We start from the raw sequence: 20,229 nt of genomic DNA on the forward strand, positions 1-20,229 counted from the left end.
GCCGCTTTATTCTGTCTAGTACTTGCAAAGATTTGACGCAATGTTTATACAAGTTATTGCTTTAGCTCTCATGGCGTTTCCGCAAGCCTTGGCCCATGGCGGTGTGCTGTCGATTGCCATTGGCAATACTTGGTACAATGGGTGGGCCCCATACGATTCTCCTACTGGCCAGACAACTATCATTCGTCCCTGGTCAAGCTAGTAAGATATCGCATTTGGAGCGCTGTGCTTGGAATCTAACTGCACCCACCTACTTAGTAATCCCATTCAGGATGCCACAGACCCCACTTTGTCCTGCAACGATGATGGTACTTCGGGGGCTCTGCAGTTGACTGCACCAATCACTGCAGGCGAGAAGATCACCGCGTACTGGAATCAAGTCTGGCCTCACCCGTATGGTCCAATGGTGGGTATATCTCCATAGATCTCCATCCCTGATCGTCGTTTCCCTTTATCTGATAACTTCGTGACCAAGCTTGTATACATGGCTCAATGCCCGGGGACTACCTGCACCGGTGTAAATTCCGACGCTCTGAGCTGGGTTAGTGGTCGAAACTCAGGCGTACTGAAATGGTCATTTATCTTTTTCTGCCCTACCTTGCAGTTCAAAATTGATGAATCTGGTCTCATCAATGGCACGATTTATGACGGATTCTGGGGTGACGGACTCATGATCGCCGACAATTCTTCGTGGACAACTACCATTCCTTCGACTATCCCCAACGGGCCCTACCTCATCAGATTCGAGACAATCGCTCTTCACTCTTTGCCTGCGGTAAGTTCCACTTCAAAAAACACGTCATTTCTTTGTTGAGACTAATGTCGAACTTTCCAGCAACTATACCCCGAATGTGCGCAGCTTATGGTGACCGGAGGAGGGTCCTTAGCACCTACTGCTGCAGAGCTCGTCAAATTCCCTGGAGCATATTCAAATACCGATCCAGGACGTAAGCCCTCTTGTTTGAACTGTATCTGAATCTGTTCGCTGACACGTTCATTCCCGTTAGTGACTGTCGACATCTACTCCAATGAGGCTCAGACTGAGACTACCTACCCAATTCCCGGCCCTCCATTGTACGGATCAAATGTACGTCCTTTATATCGGCACACCTTATCCCATTGAATGTTGGACTAATGTATCTTGTAACTCTAGGGTGTGACATCGACTCCTGCGAGTCCCTCTGGACCTTCTTCGACGAGTTCCGTACCAACCACCTCCGTTAGCAGTAGTGCGCCATCCTCAACGCCCACTGGCCCAGTTGTTCCCGAGTATGGACAGTGTGGCGGTATAGGGTTTACCGGATCCACAACCTGGTAACAACATTCTTTCACTCCTTCTGTTCAACGTCTGACTGGTTTGTGCCTGTAGTGCATCCCCATTTAAATGCAACGTCGTTAATGGTGTGTATTATCCAAACATTCATCTTGTAATGCTAACACTGTCGTTTAGCCTATTACTCTCAGTGCTACTAAGTGATGTGAAACAAAGATCAATCATGATCAGATGTGAAGCCAGGGAAGAACCGGAGAATGTATCTTTGATATAGTTGATAGCATTTAGAGTGAGTTTACTTTATGTTGCTAATGCTATTACGATTTGCAGTTCAGTTACCCTGGATATTGAAGAAATTCAAGGATAACCAAGGAAATTTCCAATAAAAACATTCAACAAATGCTCCATTACATTAAGAAGAAAGTGGCTAAACATGTGGAATGTACATACATAATTTGAACTCTCTTCCTCAAGTTTGTTTACAGGCATTGTGAGTAGTACGCTGGAGGGATCATGAACAGGAGGTTGAGCAAGCGATACAGATAAACGTACCATTGACGACTTGGCAGGTGGAAGGGGGCGCGCTACGATGAGAGAGGGATCAATGGAAGAAATATTTACAACAATAATGGTCAAATACCAGACTGTGCCACCGGTCCATCCGGAGCCACCACATTGGCCGTACTCAGGGATAGTTGGTCCAGTGGGTGTTGAGGATGGTGCGGAACTAGTGCCGGTACCAGTAGCAGAGCCAGTAGAAGAAGAGCTAGCTACGCTGGTCGTGGATGAAGGCTAAAATGGGATTAATCAGCAGGAGTCAATCATGAGGTCGTTTGGACATACTGGAGGAGAACCGTAAAGGGGAGGACCGGGGATGGGGTAAGTGGTTTCCGTTTGTGCCTCATTCGAGTAAATGTCAATGGTCACTGACAATAGTCTCAAATCGACGTTTGTACTTAGAAATAAGACCACTCACATCCGGGGTCTGTATTGGAGTAAGCACCAGGGAAGGTCACTAGCTCGTAGGAAGTTGGTGCTTGAGTGCCTCCTCCAGAAACGTCGAGTTGCGCGCATTCGGGGTAGAATTGCTATCAATATAGTGGGTAAGTGCTAGGAACATAATGAATAGGCACTTCATGCTTACGGCGGGCAAAGAGTGAAGAGCGATCGTTTCGAACCTGATGAGGTAGGGACCACTGGGGATAGTAGCCGGAATAGTCGTTGTCCAAGAGGAATTGTCAGCAATCATGAGGCCGTCACCCCAGAAACCATCGTAGACTGTGCCGTTGATAAGACCAGATTCGTCAGTTTTGAACTGAATATGATATCTCATTAGTAGAGGCTTTACTTAAGTTAACAAAAGCCAACCCATTCGAGAGTGTCAGAATTGACGCCAGTGCAAGTCGTTCCAGGGCACTGAGCCATATATACAAGCTTGCCAAAACATTAGTTTCCGATATAACTCGGGGGAAAAATAAGAAAACGCTCACCATAGGTCCATAGGGATGAGGCCAAGGGATATTCCAGTAGGCCGTAATCTCCTCACCAGCAGTGATGGGAGCTGTTAGCTGCAGGGCTGACGACGTTCCATCGTCATTGCAGGAGAGAGTGGGATCAGTGGCGTCGGTGATTGGATTGCTGTTTAGGTGTTCCGGCTCAATAACAGTGCGCAGACAACTTTCGTCGATGAAAAAGACTCACTAAGATGACCATGGACGGATAATGGAAGTTTGACCGACAGGTGTGTCGTACGGCTGCCATCCATCGTACCAAGCGTCACCGATGGAGATAGCAAGTACTCCACCATGAGCTCGGGCCTTGGGCAAAGCTAGAAGGGCGAGGGCGATGAGCTGAGTGAACATGTTTCGCCAGGAATCCTACGAATGGAGGAGGAGGCGGTGTGGTCTTGCCAGAATTTATACCTGGAGACAGATTCAAATATTTGGAAATTGACAGAACTACAACGCGGTAGGCTATTAAGACACGAGATACAAAAATAAATGTCCATCTCGGCAGCGGAGAAGGTCGATGAATGAACAAATGCTTTTTGGTCAGGGGAAATTTAGTTTCAATGAAAAACATTGGACGGATGATTGCAAAACCACAGACAGGTAGGGCGTCATAGGTACAGCCCAAAGAAGTCTTGCGAGGAAATGTCGGAAAGATCCATGTAGTATCCGAGACTAAAATATTGGTGAGTTGGGGCTGAGGGATGGGGCAAAGGTAGTAAGGGACATACCGATATATCATGGTCCGGCCACCGAAACCTCAACTAGCGCAAAACTCCAGAAATAAACGAGCTATACGGTACGTTGGAGCTATTTGAAGAGCGGCTGAACCTCGCCATCGCGATTGGTTGCGACCCGCGAATCTTCCGCAGTGAATGGCTCGTGATGATCAAATGAATAAGTACACAGCATAGTTCCGAAGTAAAAAATCAAAGCTGTAACCTCTTCCGAAATTGCCGGCTGGTAGCTTGAATAAAACGCATGATATTTTCAACGATGGAAGTATTGGATCTTCTGGACGACCCGTAGCTTGAGAGCGTATTATCCGCGGAGAACGACTTGAAAAAGGGGCTGGATCCAGTGTTCCTCACCTCAAAACTGCAGCAAATTGCTGTCTTCAGAGGTAAGCGCGCGGTGATACTATCTGGATACTATAACTGTGAGTAGAAAACCAAAGACATACCTTTGCAGCGAAGGCTTTTTCCACAGTCTCACGTATTCACGGCCAACGCAAGGCTCAAAATGATCCTAGAGGTCGTCAAAAATTCTAATCATTAATATGTATCCCGAACGCTTTAGCCGTTTCTACAAATAGTCGCTCCGTAATGTTACAGTCATGCTTCAAGTTTTCGCGTAGTTCATAGAGTCTAAGCGCAACAAGAACCGGATCCTCGCCTTCCTTGATCTTAATCTCATCCTCGCACGATTCAGGGTTCATGGAATAGCGTTCGATAGCATTCCCCAGTATTTTGTTCAACTGGCGGACGTCTTTGCGGTTATTCATGGTATCGCGTCCCACCTGCTTCCAACGCCGTACAAGCCGACGACTACGCTCATCCTTGTCGAAAAAGAAGAGTTTCAAGGCCTTCCAAAAGAATTCTGGATTCACAGTGAGTGTTGCAGGTTCGATATTGACGATTAGTTGGACTTCTCCGGGTATGATTTTGGTTCTCTGGGTTGCATAAATGGTTATTCTCTCGCTTTTACTGATCATGAAGGTACATTACTCACCGCAAGGTCTCTCATTCGACGCACCCACGCAGCTTTATCCTCTGTCACTTGTGTTTCTATTGAAGAAGAACCATGGGCCTCTGTAGGATTGAAGGTTGACATGCATCGTGAAGAAGTAGGACGTCTACGTGTGGTCAACTTCGTCAGTAAATGAAATTAAGACAATCAGCGTGAATACGCACGAGAGAGCTATATGTGTAAGCGTCTTCCAATGATCACTTGGTGGCTGGAGGATACGTGAAGGAACAGGATCTGTGTAACATTGATGATTGATTTGGACGCTGAGGCACCATATGAGCGTACAGAAGTGGGTGCTTTGTTTATGTATTAGGTGGGGATGACGGAGCGGTGGCTCAGGGACTGATATTATAGATGGTTTATGTGGACAACATTCCAAAAATCGTGAAAAGGACCTCCGAAGCGATGAAGATGCCATTCAATGATGAACGAGAAATACGCTCACGTGAGCACCACTTCTTCAGATTTTGGCACCTTTCAAGCACCTTTGCCCCTTACTACACTCGCTGAACGCGTATCTACATCATATAAGACGGGAAATGTGAACCCGTACGTATTCTCTATCACAATCTATCACCCAGTCGAACTTGAAACTGCTTTCATATTATTTGAGCCAGGCCACGATCATCGAGCTCGGTGGGTACCTCTTCTTACCTCTTCCGCCACAATCTCGAGTCATACTTCTTGGTATTTTGGACATGCGTATCATCTATGAGTAATTCTCGCATCCTCGCTATCCGAAGGGCAAATGAGGGATTGCAATAAAGGTTGTAGATCCCTTCCTCTCGGTATCATCGGATGCAATGATTCTTGCTCTGAAAGCCTTACTTCGACTCCCAAAGATGTCCAACTCTTGATCTCAGTCGGTTGAAGTTCGCTCCACTAAGCTAAGCCAATGAACATGGATATCCTAGGGTTGTTATCGAAGCCTGATGTTTCCCTCTTCGAGTGTTTCTCCTTACAGTGTCGAGGACATACTATGTGTCTTTAAAATTACAGCATAATGAGTGGTAGAAAGAATCATCACTTTATTCACTTTTACCGATCAGTTCAGCGTAGATGATGTTTAGTACTAGGTATGGTAGAATACAAGAATACAATGTCGATGAGCCATCCTGCTTGTACTGCGCCCTGATTTAGCTTCACAATTCTCCTACAACTTCCTTCATCTGTTCTCGTACAAGCTTCTCTAAATCTTGCATTTCCTCCATCGACTTGCGCAGTCTGTGAAGACGCACCGCAATTAGAAGTGGATCCACATTACCGTTGATGGTAATCTTATCATTACAAGAGGTATTCCTGCAGTATTTTGACACAGCACCCCGCAGGAGATTATCAAAATCCATTAAGCTTTTGAAGTCTTTTTTTGTGCGCTCTGCTAATGTCTGGGAATTCTGCAAGATTTTCAATGATTTCGACATATCTTGGTCTTTGGTATTGCTGAAAAGCAGTCTTTTAAATAACCTCCACGCCAACTTGATAAAGACCCAACGCATGGGCGCGGATTTTTGGCGGATTTCGCCGATTAGACGAAGTTCTTCTGGTATTATTTCTGTCGTCTGAATTGTTTCCGAAGCTTTAGTAAAATCCTAATGCAAAGGCAAGTACCGCTGCTCACTGCTTTGTGTCGCAACTGTTCTTGAGTAGGCTTTTCGGGCCCAGACTCTGGACGTGAGTCGGACATACATCGTAGCCCGGAATGCTTCGAAATCAAAATCTAGGTTGTAATCAGTTAGACAAACCACACGTCAGTCAGTGAAGGGACCTTGTTGATATGGCGAGACCCTTGTATCCTGATAGCTTGTGAAATAACGGATGCTATTCACCATACAACAGATAATTACGAATTGAGCCCATTAACGAACAGCGAACGTACAGGAACCCCAAAAGATCTTCAAATTGCTGTTAGATGAGGAGAACGTTCTTTTGGATTTCATTGATTGACCGATGGTAGATGCTGGAAGTGAAGGAATACGATATGATGACGTTTTCCGTAAGTAGGAGCACATGGTGGTAAGAAGGAAACAGCAATAATGTGCGAAATTATGATAAGGGTCATTAGCTGTTTACCATATATATACTCAGCATGTACCGTACAACGATGGGCCACACATGTCTGATAAAAGTTTGCGATTATACTGATCCCTATCCTCACATGGTGATTGTTCGAGATCATCGTTGGCGCCCAACATTGATCGATGATGAGGTGAACTCGTCCCGAGCTTTCATGGACCATGGCTTCCCGAACATCTTTTTTTCTGAACCTGTCGTCTACTTTGCTGGGAGCACCTCGGGCCTCAAATAACGGATTCACTAAAGTTTTCGGGCTTCTTGTTTCTCGATACAGCACCCGTCTGGCTTCCCAGGCCGTATTCGGCGTAGCCTGCGTCTGTTTTAGCGTCCCACTTTTCACAAATTTGTACCTCGCTCTTCGCGTCTTATGGATCCAGCGCAAGATCAACCATTTGAATCAGCTGGTAGATTATAGGACCTCAATGCATGAGGCGAATAAACGGAAGCTGGAGAGAATCCTAGAGGTGAAAGAAGACACAAGGAAGGATATGGAGAAGTGGATGGAGGGTCAAGAGGATCTTGAAAAGACCTTAGTCTTCATTATCTTTGATAGAGAACTTCCACAATGCTCTGTCGACAATGACGTCGATTTCGATCCTACCTCAGTCCGGCACGAGCAGGATGAGGAGCTTTTGAGAACTTGTGCTGCACTCAATGAATATCGGACAAAGATAGAGGAGAAGATTAATTGGGCGGAAGTGGCATCAAAGGAATTAAACCGTTCAACTGATGAAGAGGAGAAGGAGATGAAGCGTATGCAGGGAGAATTGTTCCGTCTTTTGGCATAAGGTGAGAGGTGTTCCAATTTCTCGATACTGTTTCTAATGTTCCCTACAGTTCTAAATCTCGAGGATCCTCTTTATACAAAGTCCTGTGCACCCAGTGTTCCTGCTTTCCTGATTCTTTATATATTCAACGATGATCACGACCTTTACGAGAGACAACGGTACACTTTACGTTCAGCATTCCGACGTCCGAGCGCTCCAGAATAGCATTATGTCCGCTGTCCGAAGCCTCATTACGAATACACTTTTGGAGGAGGAACCTGCGCCTGGACTTGCAAGACGAACGATTGTATTGGCGGTCTATTATACTCAGGGATGTAGGTACTCTCAGGATGTACTTTTTGTTCATCGTGATTACCACATGAATTTGAACTGCATTTCCGAAGAGTGGAAAGAGTGCACCTCCTGCCAGGTCGACATGATCGTGCTCGTCGTTATGCAGACTCGACTTCTACATGCTATTGCATATCATTTACCTTTGTGGAGAAGTGCCTTTACACGCTCATGATATCTTGGTTCACAAGTTCCGTAGTATTGCGGTCTTCGCGTCTTCAATTTGAATGGTTGCTTTCGAAGTCTCGTCCTTCTGAGTCGTGGATGTAGCGCGTTAGGACGAGGTGGTAGTAGGATCTCAGAATGGATATCAGTGGTCAAAGAGAAGTCGACGTATTGTCTATACATTATATCGACCAATCTATTGTTCTCGAAACTGTTCTAGCCTTTGCACCATTTTACAGACCTCCGCAGTGATACCGCACAATTTTAATGTTATCACCACCCTGACCTTGCCTGAGGCTCCAAAAAACCCTCTGCCCTCCCTTACGCGTAAAGTGGTTCATACACATTTATGCTGTCTCAATAGCTTCAATGCATGCTCCTGCTCATAGCGGGATTGAAAACAAAAAAGCTGTAGATCAGGAAGATCAGTTCGTTCGACCATCAACAACCGCTTGACCGAAACATACATACGAAGACTGAAAAGAATAGTAGGAAGAAAGAAATTGACAACATGAAGGGGGAAAAGTGATTATAGAGAATGGGTCGCTACAGATCGGGGAGTTTATCCGATTAGAATAGTACGAAGAAAGGAGAAACCCCTTCATAGAAAACCCCGCGTTTGAAAACATGAATCGAATGATGTACTTGAGGCTCGACTCGAGGCACGACTCAAGGCGTTACCTCCGTCGCGAGGTGTGATGGAATTTGATCTACGAAGAATCGGCCTGTTTCGGAGCCCATTGAAGATTATCCTGGTTTGTCGTGAGGCAAGTTACTCGAGGCGTTCGTGGGGAGCCGACATGCGCAAATGCGTAAAATTTCAAAAACATACGCACAAAGAACTGAATGATGCGGCAATCTTCGGAAATGGAAAGGTGAAAGAAAGTACTTGAAAGACGGATGATTGATGATTGATGATGATATATTACCAGACGGATATCCGTGCAAAGTTTTACAACGTTCCTTGCAATGACAACTTGTGGCAATAGATTGGCGGGAGGATAACTGAAAAAGATAGTGAACGACCTGAGGAGGAAGGAAGAGGATGGGGATATATGAAAAAATCAGGCGCGCAGTACTCGTAGGTGCTTACTCGTACAGTATATACACCCGATGAGACATATAGGAATCTGTGGCGCACCACGACCTAAGTGGAGAGCTGAGCATCCCGTATTGGTTAAGGCTGCCCTTTGTTGCCATCGGGTATTTTTCTGATAGATGAAAGTTAACAGGACGAGATGTGATATAATCTGGTTGTCCTCAAGGCTCGGCTGAGACCTAGTCGATGCATGCAAAGATGATTAGATAAAAATTGAGACTGTGTCACTGAGATGAGACGCGATAGAACGGAGCTGAAGAATACTGCCATACTGCCAGTGTGGAATACTCAGAGAAATACCCGGAGATAGATAGATAATCGAGAACCGTCAATTATCATGGAAGAATCATGGAAAATACCCACAAAAAGGCTTTCTCCTTTCATCAAGAGGGATTATCAGGGATTATCGCAGTTCGCAATCATAGGTCCGGAATTGTATATGGTTCGGGTAAAGTATTATATCACTTGACATTGGACGCCTCGAGGGAAAAGCGCACACGAACTGGCTCAGTTGACAAACAGCAAGCTAACAGCTGGTGAGAGCTGAACAGAGCTAAGTACGATTTACTCCTGAGTGAGACACAGCTAATCACAGCCCAGGGAAGTTTTGTAAAGAGAAAGCTGTTTCTGAGCGTCGTGATCGATTTTCGTCGCAGACTTGTGAATTTGGTGATGGTGAGAAAAGGTGAGAAAAGAAAGAAGCGCTGGTAAGTACAGTTTGGGAGGATTACATATTTTCGGATCATTCGGTCGTATGCCGCCGGTACCTCTCTCGTCTTTGACGAATATCTTGTGTGTAGGTCAGAATATCTTGCTTTGGCCATACTTGCAGTACCTGGGGCTCAAAATTTGATACTCAGTGCGTTTGAAGGTACCTATCTCCGGAATTTGTACTTCAAAATATCAAGATCGCGGCTAATCTTCTCATATCATCATCCTCAGGCTGTAGGAAGCAATATTCTAGTAGCTGGATTTAGAACACTCCAGGAGTTCTCAAATTTGGAATCTTCTAAGCTCGACTTGTTCCTTCGCCGGTGAGCTAATACCTATCCTTGTAGACGAATAAATTGACAGGTTGACTCAGTGCTTGGACTTGTAGACCTATTGTTGGTCGAGCAAGACTATCTTGTCAAAGCTACAGCATCCTTAAATTTATTCGTGGTCAAAATTTTTTTCTTCGATAACGGTCGATCTTAAGAGTAATCGACCTTGGAATATCCTTCAACTTCTCGTTGACTTGCTCCATTCCATGGAATGTTTGAGCTCAGAACAGAGCGTCCAACCTCGTCAGTCGCACTACATTCGCTCTGAGTTCTCCAGCTAGTTGCACGAAAGTTTTCTTCTGGTGCTGTTCCCGGACCTGTATAATCTTCTTCTCCCACTTTTCGTCCGGGCGGCGCCATAGAGGATCGTGCTTGCTCCACTGCTTTTTTGGTTCGCATCAGTGGAATTTCTAGAGCAGATAGGATCCCTGTATGGTTCGATATCGATGTCAAGGGCAAATACAAAGAAGAAATTATAGGTACGCACGGTTAGAATCTTCTCAACTGCTGAGGGAACTTATCATTATGACATAGAGATTCGAGAACACACTGTCAGGACCTTAATTCAACGATTTCTCAATGTCTGGTGACATATGGTCCGGCTTGGTCTCGATGCACAATCCTCGAGCTTTGCAGACCATCTTATTCGCGACAAATAACCTTTCTATCTTGATACCCTTCTCGGTGGGTGTCGAAGTACCGCGTTTTCCTCGATCCACTCTCCTTCGCATCATCAAAAATGCATATCGAACGACTTTGGACTGCCTCTTCTGCACCCATGTTTGCGATCACTGCGGACAATTCTGATGTGCGCGAGCCCTTACGATGGGGGTAATCGTTCAAGAAGACCAAGGACTTTATCGAATCTTGGACCACTTTGCTATAGGAGGGAGAAGAAGACTCAGGAATTCCCGAAGAGTATATTCTTCGCGCATATGCGCTGGCACCGTCGAGTTCGCAGTCGTTACCGGTGTTATCGCCGTAGTGAATCCGCTCTCGTCTGAGACCGGAAATGTTGAGAAGGCTCGGTGACCAAGTTAAGCGGCAGAGGATGATGTTCTGTGACAGGACGACCTCTTGTGCCAAGAATCACGCGGTCTCTGCAGATGTGCTGATACCCTGGACTGGCCGTTTTTTCTGGTCGGTATATCGTCGGACTGGTGTTCAAATCCACTGGTTGGGAATATCGGGTCTCATCTGGCTTTCTGCATGACAAGAAATGCAGATTCTTGATTCCCCATTCGTGGCGCTTGATGCAGCGCATACTTTTGTCCTTAGTTCGCACTGGATGACATCTTCCAACTTTATCAGGATGGCTATCACAATCTTCACCACGGTCCGCCTTCACCGATATCCTGATACCCCAAACATACGCTGTCGCATTTTTTTTCCCGATTTCCGAACCCTACGACCACCATACAGCGCTTATCCCGAGGCTTGCATTCCACCTTGTGTACTATTACATATCTCGCCAAATACAGGGGGCTCAAGTCTCCATATTTCGCACCTTTCACGCTTTTTCTTCTCGATGCAGGAGGCATGAAGCAACTTGCATAGACTGTGACAGTGCACTCGGCGTCCTATCGCAATCGCAATCGCGAAATCAATGCGCACTTGTATATGATCACAATGCGATAGTGCAGCCATCGATCTAATCCGAACATTCATCTAGCCGGTGAAATCTCGAAAGGATGATTCAAGCTCCAGAAAGCCAGATTGTATGGTTGGGAAGGAGATTGGAAAGACCTGACCCTTACCACGTTCATATCACTTGAGCGTACTTCAGGCTGCCATTGGAGGTATGCTTGGCTCACTTTGAATGGCGAGCTGCCTCGAGGAGACGAACCGAACCGGTGAATTTAACCGCCCGCCGCGATTGCAGCGTGCATTGCGGCGTGTATTGGGAGGAAGGAACTACATAAAGAAATAATGCCGTAAGTTGGTTCGTTTGTGGTGTCATCGTGGGTTTCCTTTTCCGTCTCCCTTTCTTTCTAGTAACCACTACGTATAGAGGTCGTGGGCAGGTTATATATAAGCACCACAAGGTTGGATGAATGGTTGAACACCCTCCCCCTAACGCATCGGATTATAATTCGCACTTGACCGACGATTCCTTTCGTACTCAACAGCACATTCCTCCGCGTCTAGCTCCAAGACTTCTATCAGACTATCACCTTAGGGCTTACCCTTCGCTTCGTTCTCACAACACTCAATGCACAGCTTGAACGACATTAGGTCGAATAATACCGATTTCGACCGCGGAACTCACTACGAATTTGAAAGTGGCTTCGACATGCCTCAGCAGTCGATTCGACAACATTCGCCTCTATCGTTGTCTTTGATTTCGGAGTCAAAAACAACAAAGAGCGAACCCCAGCACTTATACTCTTACTCATCATCTTCTGGCTCCTCTTCGTCTTCAGGGGCATCGACTTATGGTCGACACAGAAGAGCGGGAAGGTACTACAGGAGGGGTAACAGGAGTGGCAGGGACATGGACTTGTATGGATACGGATATGAGGAGGAAGACGAAGACGAGCTGGAGGTTAGCGATGAGGGATATGATTCTTACGACGCGTCTCCCAGATTTCACTCTCGAACGCACGCGCCTCGCCGAGTACACACGACGTATCCCTTCTCTGCCTACAGCGCGCCATCGCCATCCTACCCATCACCTTCTTTCTCTCCTCTACCAACCACATTACCACACACGTATTCTTTATCACATCCCGAAGAAATTGAAGACGAAATTTCATTTCCTGACGCGCGCTCTACAGACGGGATAGAGCCGGACTACACTCCCAGCTGTCATGAAGCACTTCGACGACATTGCAATGCTCTCGCATTCCGAGTTCGATTCAGCGTATTCAGAGCTCGACGAAGGATGCGAGGGATTGTCGGGAAAGGGAGAAAGTATTAGCCGCTGCTCCCATGCGTGTAGTTGGTCTCATCTCCATTTCTCCTTTGCATTTTCTCACTTGGACTGATCATACATCATCTCATTGTCATCGTTGCTTTGGTTTGGGATAATGTCGTCACCTCATACCATCCTCATTTCTTCTAGTTCACTGCAGTGCTGGTGACTATTCTTTGTATCTCTTATCTCATCATATGTAGTGTTATCATCCGATTTTCTTCTCTTATGTTGATTCTTTCCTTTTTGCATGTTAGTTTTCTTCACTGGTGTTCCCGCCGCTAGTTCCCATTCGCTTTAGTTCGTTTTGCATCATTGCGTTCAATGTATCTCCTTCCTGACTTATAATTATTGCTTCGGGTGTATCAAACAGTTAACAAACTAACCAGCACGGACTACATACTTACACTGTACATACATACACGCCTCTCACGACTTATGAACATGATTAACTTCAATAACACTTGTGATTGAACAGCACCCTACTTCATGTGAACTCTGAATAGCTAACAGCAAGTTGGACATTCTCTGAAAGTTTTAGCTCCCATGGAAAAGGAGCGTGGTGATAGGTCAACTAGAATTTGTGGCATGTATGTATGTACCTAGTGCGTTCAAATCAGATCCACGAAATAGGCGCATCTCTATACCCGCTTTTTCAAAGTAAGCACGAATGCGCTGTGCCCACCTTGTTTTCAATAGGCAGTAGGTTGCCTTGAAGATGTACTACTTGACTACACGTTCAGCTAACCATCCAGCTGTACGCACGAGCTTCAAAAGGATGGAATAGCCAGTACTGTTTCTTACCGCTTTGGCCTAAAGAGAACTTCAACTCATACACCAACCATTTCATCTCGGGGAAGATTCGGATTTCAGGCACCAAGCGTAAATTCTTAGGGAGAAATGCCTCAAGATGATTTTCTGCGAAGTACCGCGGGGGTAATTGACCAACAATCCCATGAATAAGTGGATAAAAGCAGGCTTGCATTGGGCTCGGCCTAATGTTCTGACTGATTCGTAATGACGCTGCGGAGATAGGAAAGCCCAAAGTAGATTGATTGTTGAACATCCTTAGTCACGAGTACAAAGCAAGTGGTGAAGGTATAGCTCGCGAGAGGTCTGGGGGAGTAAACTCACGCTCTTGCCCTTGCAACTAAGATTGCCACGGTGGCAATAGCTACGCGTGAAACCCGTATAGAGAGGTCAACCAACTTGGCAGGACCCAAGAGAAATAGTTGTATTATGAGTTAATGTGGTTTTGATTTGGTCAAGGTCCCTTGTAGAGGCAAATAGAGGCAAGTGCAAGTAGAGGTCAAAGCAGTACATCGCGTTTGTGGCAGTGTCATCAATATGAAGGCAGATTTCGATCAAAAATCGAGGTCTTACTTGCATCAATTCTAGTGACTCCAAATCACTCGACCTCAATTTTATTCTACTGCGGCTGAATCTTGCTACTCTACTATAATCAAAATCCAATTACTGTATCCAACTGTGAGCCCGAAGATTTTTGAAATCTAATATATATCTGCCAATGTTCTTCTGTGCATATAAATTTCCCAACATCCTACTGGCCTAGGAGAGGTATTTAGCACAAAAGAATTGACTCCAGCATTAGTCCTTCCATTCATCGACAGGACTGCAGCAGGGGTTCAGCGGGATATCAGCGGGATATCAGCAGGATATCAGTGGGATATCAGCGGGACACCAGCGGGATACCAGCGGAATTGCAGCAGGACTACAGGGGAGTTTGTCTCAGAAGTTAGCGGTACTGTAGCGGGATCTGTTGCTGATCAGCGTTGATGGCAAGAGCTCTTGTGCTCTCAACTAGGATTGTCTGATAGGACATGTCATGGACAATGTGTTTTTCCCAAAAGCTTCGACAAATTACCTGCAGATATATAAGGACAGGAATCCTATCTTGAGGCCCATTTTTTTTCCCTCATCACCTAATAAGACGCTCACACTCTTTGGAATATCTCTCTCCTATTCTTGAACTTATGCTCCAGTATGAGCTCCGATGCATACCGTTTACTCGGAGAACTCTTATCGTCACCACAGGGGCAGGAATTGATGAGACTGCACTCTCAGCCAGTAGTAGGCTCACAGGTCTCGACTTCACAGTCTTCACTATCAGGACGCCCTCAATCAGCATCGCTCTTGTCATCTTCATCTGTCCCTCTGCATCCATCTGCCCAATCTTCTATTCCTCAGCTGCCTCAGCCATCAGTACTCCCATCTAGCTTGGCACAACCTGTGCTAAACTCATCTTCGGTATCTCCACAAATTCAGTCGGCAGTCTCCCAATCAATTCAGTCTCCCCTTGTATCACTTGCTGGAAATCAGGCTCTTCAGCAATCATCTCTATCGCCATCTCAGCCTGAGCACTCTTCATCTTTTTCACAAGTTCCGCCTCAGCCTATCAATATACCTGACCGCACTGTCTTTCCACCACCACCTTCCCAGTGCCGTCCTTACAGTAGTTTGCAGATGCTAGCGAGTCTAGGAGGTGGTTATAGTCCTGGTTCAGGCTTGAGCGCAACTTTAGGCCATCCTCGAGTAACATCTTCCTCTGGTTTTCCAAGCATGACAACAATTACACGCTCCAATCAGACACGTCTTGAGCATGCTAGCACCTCATTGCCACACAATCCAAGGAAGAAGACTCGAGGAAAGGCAGTGAAGCCACCTAGTATTGGTCAACCATCACTACCGACAGTCCGTAATTGTATCAGCCAGGCGGAAGGGGGGGTAGAAGTTGCAAATGTTGATTTTTTGGTCTATCCTCCCATGCCACCCACCTCAATTCAGAATGTATGTTCCCATCTTAATATGCTTTGGAAAATAAACTAATTTGGCTCTCCACCGATACATAGCATTTTGGACTACCAAGACACACATATGTTTATAGCAGAAATACCGAGAGCCTGAAGCTTATCCTTACTAAGCTGGGATTCTTTTTCGAATTCAATCATCTTCCTATTGCAACACCTATCTGTGACATCATTGCATATGCTGTAGGAAAGATCCGTGAGCAATATACGCCTGAGGCTCTACCAGACATTAGTATTCCACTTGCTGGTCATGAACGCTTTCCATTGCAGCTTCTGGGATTCACCAATCGTGGGAGAGCAAATGGGGTGCATGCAGCTCCCAGGCTTACCACAGTGTCATTTCCAGCCACAATGACTTTGCAGGATGTTCTTTCGAATACTCGGGACTTTGCAATTGACAGATGGTCGGTGACACATCAAAACCGTTTCCAGTTAAATTCAAGTGAGTGATTTGCAGTAAAAGAAATCCAAACAGATAACCAATGTCTCTAGTTATCCGAACCTACCCATTTGAGGCTCAGTTCAGCTTATCAGATGTCTATCTTGGCCAAGATGTAAATATACGCACCCATCGTTGTCTTTCGAAGAGATTATACAAAATGTTTGCCCATGATAGCGATGCAAATCTCCAGTTCTCAGCTCTGGATGATGCAGAATTGGAGGATTCTTGTGACGAGATAGATTCTGATGGTGGTGATTCGGATGAGGTATGAATTGACTTGTGTCTGCCAAATATTCTTTGATTGCTGTTCTTCAGGATACCCGGATTATTGCCCAAGAGTTGGTACCAGTCATCACAAACTCTTCATTGTCTCAATTGCCTGAGGCCAATATTCAGCCAACAACTAACAATGTAAGTATTCTTTTAATATACTTGAAAATGACTTAGGCTTTTATCATATAGCAGATGAATGTGCAAGTCATTCCTAATATGGTGAGTCTATTGTATCATCTATATTAGTCTCACTTCTAATGTCTGAAATATATATAGTCTTCAGTTGTCCAGCGCCTAGGAGTTGATCCAGCCTCTATTACTGGCAAGCTCTGGGAAATCCCATGGTCCCAGCCAGAGGCATTGGATGATATCCCAACCTTCTATAATCTGGAACGGTCTAAAAATATTTTTGATGCAGTGGGTCAGCTTCATCGCAATCATTATGGCTTCGATTGCCCTGGCTTTCGAGTCAAAGGTAGCAGTGAGGAAGAGCTGGTCAGCAATTTTAAAGATATTTTACGAGGTGCAATTCGCTGCAGGGAGTGGGATACTGTGCTTTCACCCAACCGCCATTTTACCCAGTATGTTGATTCAAACCTGCCTTCAATTCTACTTATCTTCCTTCTGCTTTGAAAATAGAATGCGGATTGATCGAAATGGGGAAGAAGAATTTGTCACCTCAGGTCCTGGCGTAGAGCAATCCATTATGAACCGATTGTTTGAAGAGTATTTTGTCACTCGGGCATCTGAATTTTGTACACCCCTCCTGGAAGATTTTGGTACTCTAACTACTCTTCCCCAAACAGATTCGACACATCTATCGGAAGCGAAAAAAGAAGAATTGGCTATGTTTGGTGCTGTTACAGCTTTGGCATTAATATATGGACATTATCCTGGCTGCCTGAACCCATTACTACTTATTTTCCTTCTCAATGGCAACGAGCTACGTAGTCTTCATCGTCAACTAGTCTTTCAATATTTTCCCTCTTTGGGCCACACCCTTGATGCCTGGTTGCGTATTGGACCTTACGATGATGTGCAGCAGTTCACATCACACTTTGCATCATTTCATAATATTCAGGTAATTCAACATATATAACTAGGGATATTGACTAATTGTTAGTTGATTAGGTTGCAGCACTAAATGGACGATCATTGACTGGACATCAGCATTTGGCATTCGAGATGCTTTATAATGCAGTTGTGGGACCATCCAGTATCAATAATGTTTTCTTCATCTCTTTTCTGCAAGGTTTTCGCATGCGTTGTATAGATGGAACCGCAGACCTCTTTGATGTAGGTTTCTCTATCCTTACACTTTTGAATGAAGTGTTTATAGCTAATTTGTATATTCTAGATTGTTCGGAGCTTCGATGGGGGTGTTGAGAATTTTGTTCAAAGCGCTGAAACCTCAATAATCAAGGGGTTTGAGGATTTGAATCTTTCGTTTATTGTTGATCTTGAAGCTACAACCTTACGGGAGCTTACCGATGCTTGTACCAATGCTGGTGCACCTTTCGAGGGCAAGACCTTTAAAGAGATCTTCCGTGATTATCTTGAGGACTCTGGCACACCTTGTCCACGCCTTCTTGAAGCCATAAAGGATCGGTTGAGCCGACAAATAAATCTGGACGAAATAACTTCATCTACTTTCCGGATGAAACTTCTGTGTTGGTCGGTTTCAGGGGCACCTCGTATTATGCATGAAGGGGATCCTTTAAAGGTATGTTTCTTGTTTGCAAAATAAAGGTTTAATTAAACTCTTCTATCAACAGATCCAGCTTGTAGAAGATGATGATCCATTTTACCTTCCCTCTCGTATTGGCCAGGAACTTCAGAATGCATATCTTTCCTCCGGAACTTGTGCATTCAAGACTTGCACCCGTTCCATAAAGATCCCTGCTTCATTTCTCATCAAACTTATCCGGGCTTCATATGACCCATACTCAGAATGTAAAGATGCACGAACAGCAGTTCATCATTGGTTGTTGGTTGAGATGTTAGATGCAATTGGCTCATATACCACAGTATAACTTCTAAAAGATAATCATAGAATATTCATAGGCCACTATTGCTAGTGCTATTTCTGTATATATGAATTAGAAATTGAAGTATATATGAAGTCTACAGTTTGAAAGAAGTTGCAGATGGAAATAATCAAGCAAAACTTAACCAACTATCACGACTAGCTTTACATAAAGAATGCTCAAGCATAAAAGGGTCAAATATTACCTGGTGCTTGATATGAGAGAACTCTTTATCCTGATCAAGAAAATGAAAGAGCTCTATGAAACCTCTTGCAATCTGCTTAGGGGAACTGTCAGATGCAACCCCAATTTTCATCAAGCCCCGGGAACCGCCTTTATCTAGTTTGCATACCATTTTGGCAACTTCTTCTAATGATGGCATGGGAGCTCGACCTGCATATACTAGATCCACAGTGAACAAGTAGGCAGTAAGAATACCAAAAGTTGGAAAAAGAGTTTTCTTATCCAAACCCTTTGCTGTGGCAATAAAATCAACAATTTCGGTAAAGGTGATATTGGGTTCTTGGAGAAGTTTCTTGTGGAGAATTTCACTACCAATCCAGAAATGCTGGGCATTACTTGGAGAACGGCCATTTGTTCTTCCATAGACATGTGGATTACACATGTAACTTTCTTTTTTATCTCGATGAGCAGCCACAAACTGCTTCCAAGCATCCCAGGATTCAAAGAACCCACAGCCCACATGCTCTTGAAGAGCATCAGTGTTGAATAAAATGCCTCGGAAAACAAGTGCACTGAAAATTCCCTCCCGTGAGTAGATATTATGAGGAGAAAATGGGCCATTCTGTTCCATGATTTTGCAACGTGATGTGCTGAGTTCACGGAAAGGACCGTGACGGTCAGTGTTTTTCAGTATTTTCTGCTGCAGCTTTGTTGGTGGTAATGGCAGATGCTGGTTAAGCATGACTGGTGCAATCTCTAGCAAACAGTCTCGGAAAAATCCCATCCGGGACTGTGTGCTGGATAAAGAAGATGCTTGTGGAAATATCTTGTTAGATATTTGGAGAATAGAGGAAGTAGCTGGGGAAACTGGGGAAGAGAGTGTATCAGACATAGATATCGTTGCCATTTGAGGAGATGCATCCAAAAGGAGGAATCGGCGGTGAGCATTACGGAGTTTTGTGAATAGCAGCTGAACAGAAGCCGATGGAACTTTTCCAAGAATAGGATGTTGGACAACTTCTTGGATGAAAAGTGTTGTTTCAGGACCATTTGGCAAATTCTTTTGATCAGCAAGTGAGAAAGACCGTCGTAGATAATGCTCTGGTTTTGTATATGCATTCCAAACATTACTGAGCAGGAAAACACTAGGATCAGCCACACTTCCCATGAGAGAGCATAGGAAGATTGATTGCATAGAATGGTGGGAATCAGAAGGTAGACCAAGCCAATAGAAAATCACTTCAGAGCATAGTGAAGTATTCCCTAGGCGGGTACCCTCCTTTATCCTTTGTCTAGGTCGATACTTCCACCGGTATACACGAGGGGGTTGTAGCAGTGGCAAATAAGTTGAAGAGTCGAAATCAAAATAGGTATCGGGTTGTCCCAATTCAAAGGCATCTTTAACATAGTTATGAAGACGTGTCCACCAGGTTGAAAAGCCAGGATTATCCAATGAGGTATCGATGCATCTCCACACCCAGTTATACAGACGGTAATGGGTAAGCATAATTGTGTGGTGAAGAATTAGAGTCTC

At 44.9% G+C, this 20,229-nt stretch overlaps 10 protein-coding genes across 10 annotated transcripts; 5 read left to right on the forward strand and 5 right to left on the reverse strand.

Moving 5' to 3' along the window:
* Positions 1–40: 40 nt before the first annotated feature.
* C8R40DRAFT_1069842 (cellulose-growth-specific protein) lies at positions 41–1,473 on the forward strand (the record flags this gene model as incomplete). Its single annotated transcript, XM_046226164.1, has 9 exons — positions 41–201; positions 259–406; positions 476–541; positions 605–775; positions 836–947; positions 1,008–1,087; positions 1,154–1,314; positions 1,370–1,401; positions 1,451–1,473. 9 exons carry the CDS (start codon positions 41–43, stop codon positions 1,471–1,473), a joined length of 954 nt encoding a protein of 317 aa, XP_046086030.1.
* A 279-nt stretch (positions 1,474–1,752) lies between these two features.
* Positions 1,753–3,135, reverse strand: C8R40DRAFT_1046277 (cellulose-growth-specific protein; the record flags this gene model as incomplete). The annotated part of the gene is made up of 9 exons (XM_046224360.1): positions 1,753–1,775; positions 1,826–1,857; positions 1,914–2,065; positions 2,117–2,199; positions 2,250–2,361; positions 2,418–2,588; positions 2,642–2,707; positions 2,764–2,911; positions 2,975–3,135. 9 exons carry the CDS (start codon positions 3,133–3,135, stop codon positions 1,753–1,755), a joined length of 948 nt encoding a protein of 315 aa, XP_046086031.1.
* A 913-nt stretch (positions 3,136–4,048) lies between these two features.
* Positions 4,049–4,614, reverse strand: C8R40DRAFT_1171048 (uncharacterized protein; the record flags this gene model as incomplete). Its single annotated transcript, XM_046231638.1, has 2 exons — positions 4,049–4,453; positions 4,513–4,614. The coding sequence occupies 2 exons, from the start codon at positions 4,612–4,614 to the stop codon at positions 4,049–4,051; spliced, it is 507 nt and encodes a 168-aa protein (XP_046086032.1).
* Positions 4,615–5,672: 1,058 nt separating this feature from the next.
* On the reverse strand, positions 5,673–6,539 carry C8R40DRAFT_1069845 (uncharacterized protein; the record flags this gene model as incomplete). Its single annotated transcript, XM_046226165.1, has 4 exons — positions 5,673–6,119; positions 6,149–6,247; positions 6,296–6,348; positions 6,407–6,539. 4 exons carry the CDS (start codon positions 6,537–6,539, stop codon positions 5,673–5,675), a joined length of 732 nt encoding a protein of 243 aa, XP_046086033.1.
* A 225-nt stretch (positions 6,540–6,764) lies between these two features.
* On the forward strand, positions 6,765–7,391 carry C8R40DRAFT_1171049 (uncharacterized protein; the record flags this gene model as incomplete). The annotated part of the gene is made up of 1 exon (XM_046231639.1): positions 6,765–7,391. One exon carries the CDS (start codon positions 6,765–6,767, stop codon positions 7,389–7,391), a length of 627 nt encoding a protein of 208 aa, XP_046086034.1.
* Positions 7,392–10,249: 2,858 nt separating this feature from the next.
* On the reverse strand, positions 10,250–11,988 carry C8R40DRAFT_1069847 (uncharacterized protein; the record flags this gene model as incomplete). Its single annotated transcript, XM_046226166.1, has 5 exons — positions 10,250–10,408; positions 10,689–11,028; positions 11,147–11,383; positions 11,536–11,679; positions 11,843–11,988. 5 exons carry the CDS (start codon positions 11,986–11,988, stop codon positions 10,250–10,252), a joined length of 1,026 nt encoding a protein of 341 aa, XP_046086035.1.
* C8R40DRAFT_237471 (uncharacterized protein) lies at positions 11,946–13,405 on the forward strand. Its single transcript, XM_046234438.1, has 2 exons — positions 11,946–11,962; positions 12,040–13,405. Exon 2 carries the CDS (start codon positions 12,241–12,243, stop codon positions 12,946–12,948), a length of 708 nt encoding a protein of 235 aa, XP_046086036.1. The 5' UTR covers positions 11,946–11,962; positions 12,040–12,240; the 3' UTR covers positions 12,949–13,405.
* Positions 13,406–15,393: 1,988 nt separating this feature from the next.
* C8R40DRAFT_1015141 (uncharacterized protein) lies at positions 15,394–16,393 on the forward strand (the record flags this gene model as incomplete). The annotated part of the gene is made up of 3 exons (XM_046222920.1): positions 15,394–15,750; positions 15,813–16,212; positions 16,263–16,393. Coding segments are annotated over 3 exons (888 nt in total), but the record flags the coding sequence as incomplete, so codon positions are not given.
* A 1,256-nt stretch (positions 16,394–17,649) lies between these two features.
* On the forward strand, positions 17,650–18,518 carry C8R40DRAFT_1190919 (uncharacterized protein; the record flags this gene model as incomplete). Its single annotated transcript, XM_046233048.1, has 4 exons — positions 17,650–17,781; positions 17,843–18,208; positions 18,261–18,369; positions 18,436–18,518. Coding segments are annotated over 4 exons (690 nt in total), but the record flags the coding sequence as incomplete, so codon positions are not given.
* Positions 18,519–18,642: 124 nt separating this feature from the next.
* On the reverse strand, positions 18,643–19,437 carry C8R40DRAFT_1046587 (uncharacterized protein; the record flags this gene model as incomplete). Its single annotated transcript, XM_046224371.1, has 1 exon — positions 18,643–19,437. One exon carries the CDS (start codon positions 19,435–19,437, stop codon positions 18,643–18,645), a length of 795 nt encoding a protein of 264 aa, XP_046086039.1.
* Positions 19,438–20,229: the final 792 nt, after the last annotated feature.

This window comes from Lentinula edodes (genome assembly GCF_021015755.1).
Source record: "Lentinula edodes strain Le(Bin) 0899 ss11 chromosome Unknown C8R40scaffold_19, whole genome shotgun sequence".
Taxonomy (NCBI): Eukaryota; Fungi; Basidiomycota; class Agaricomycetes; order Agaricales; family Omphalotaceae; genus Lentinula; species Lentinula edodes.

Excerpts from the sequence above, each read along its gene's own strand:
- C8R40DRAFT_237471 (XM_046234438.1), top strand. The coding sequence starts at position 12,241 with ATGCACAGCTTGAACGACATTAGGTCGAATAATACCGATTTCGACCGC.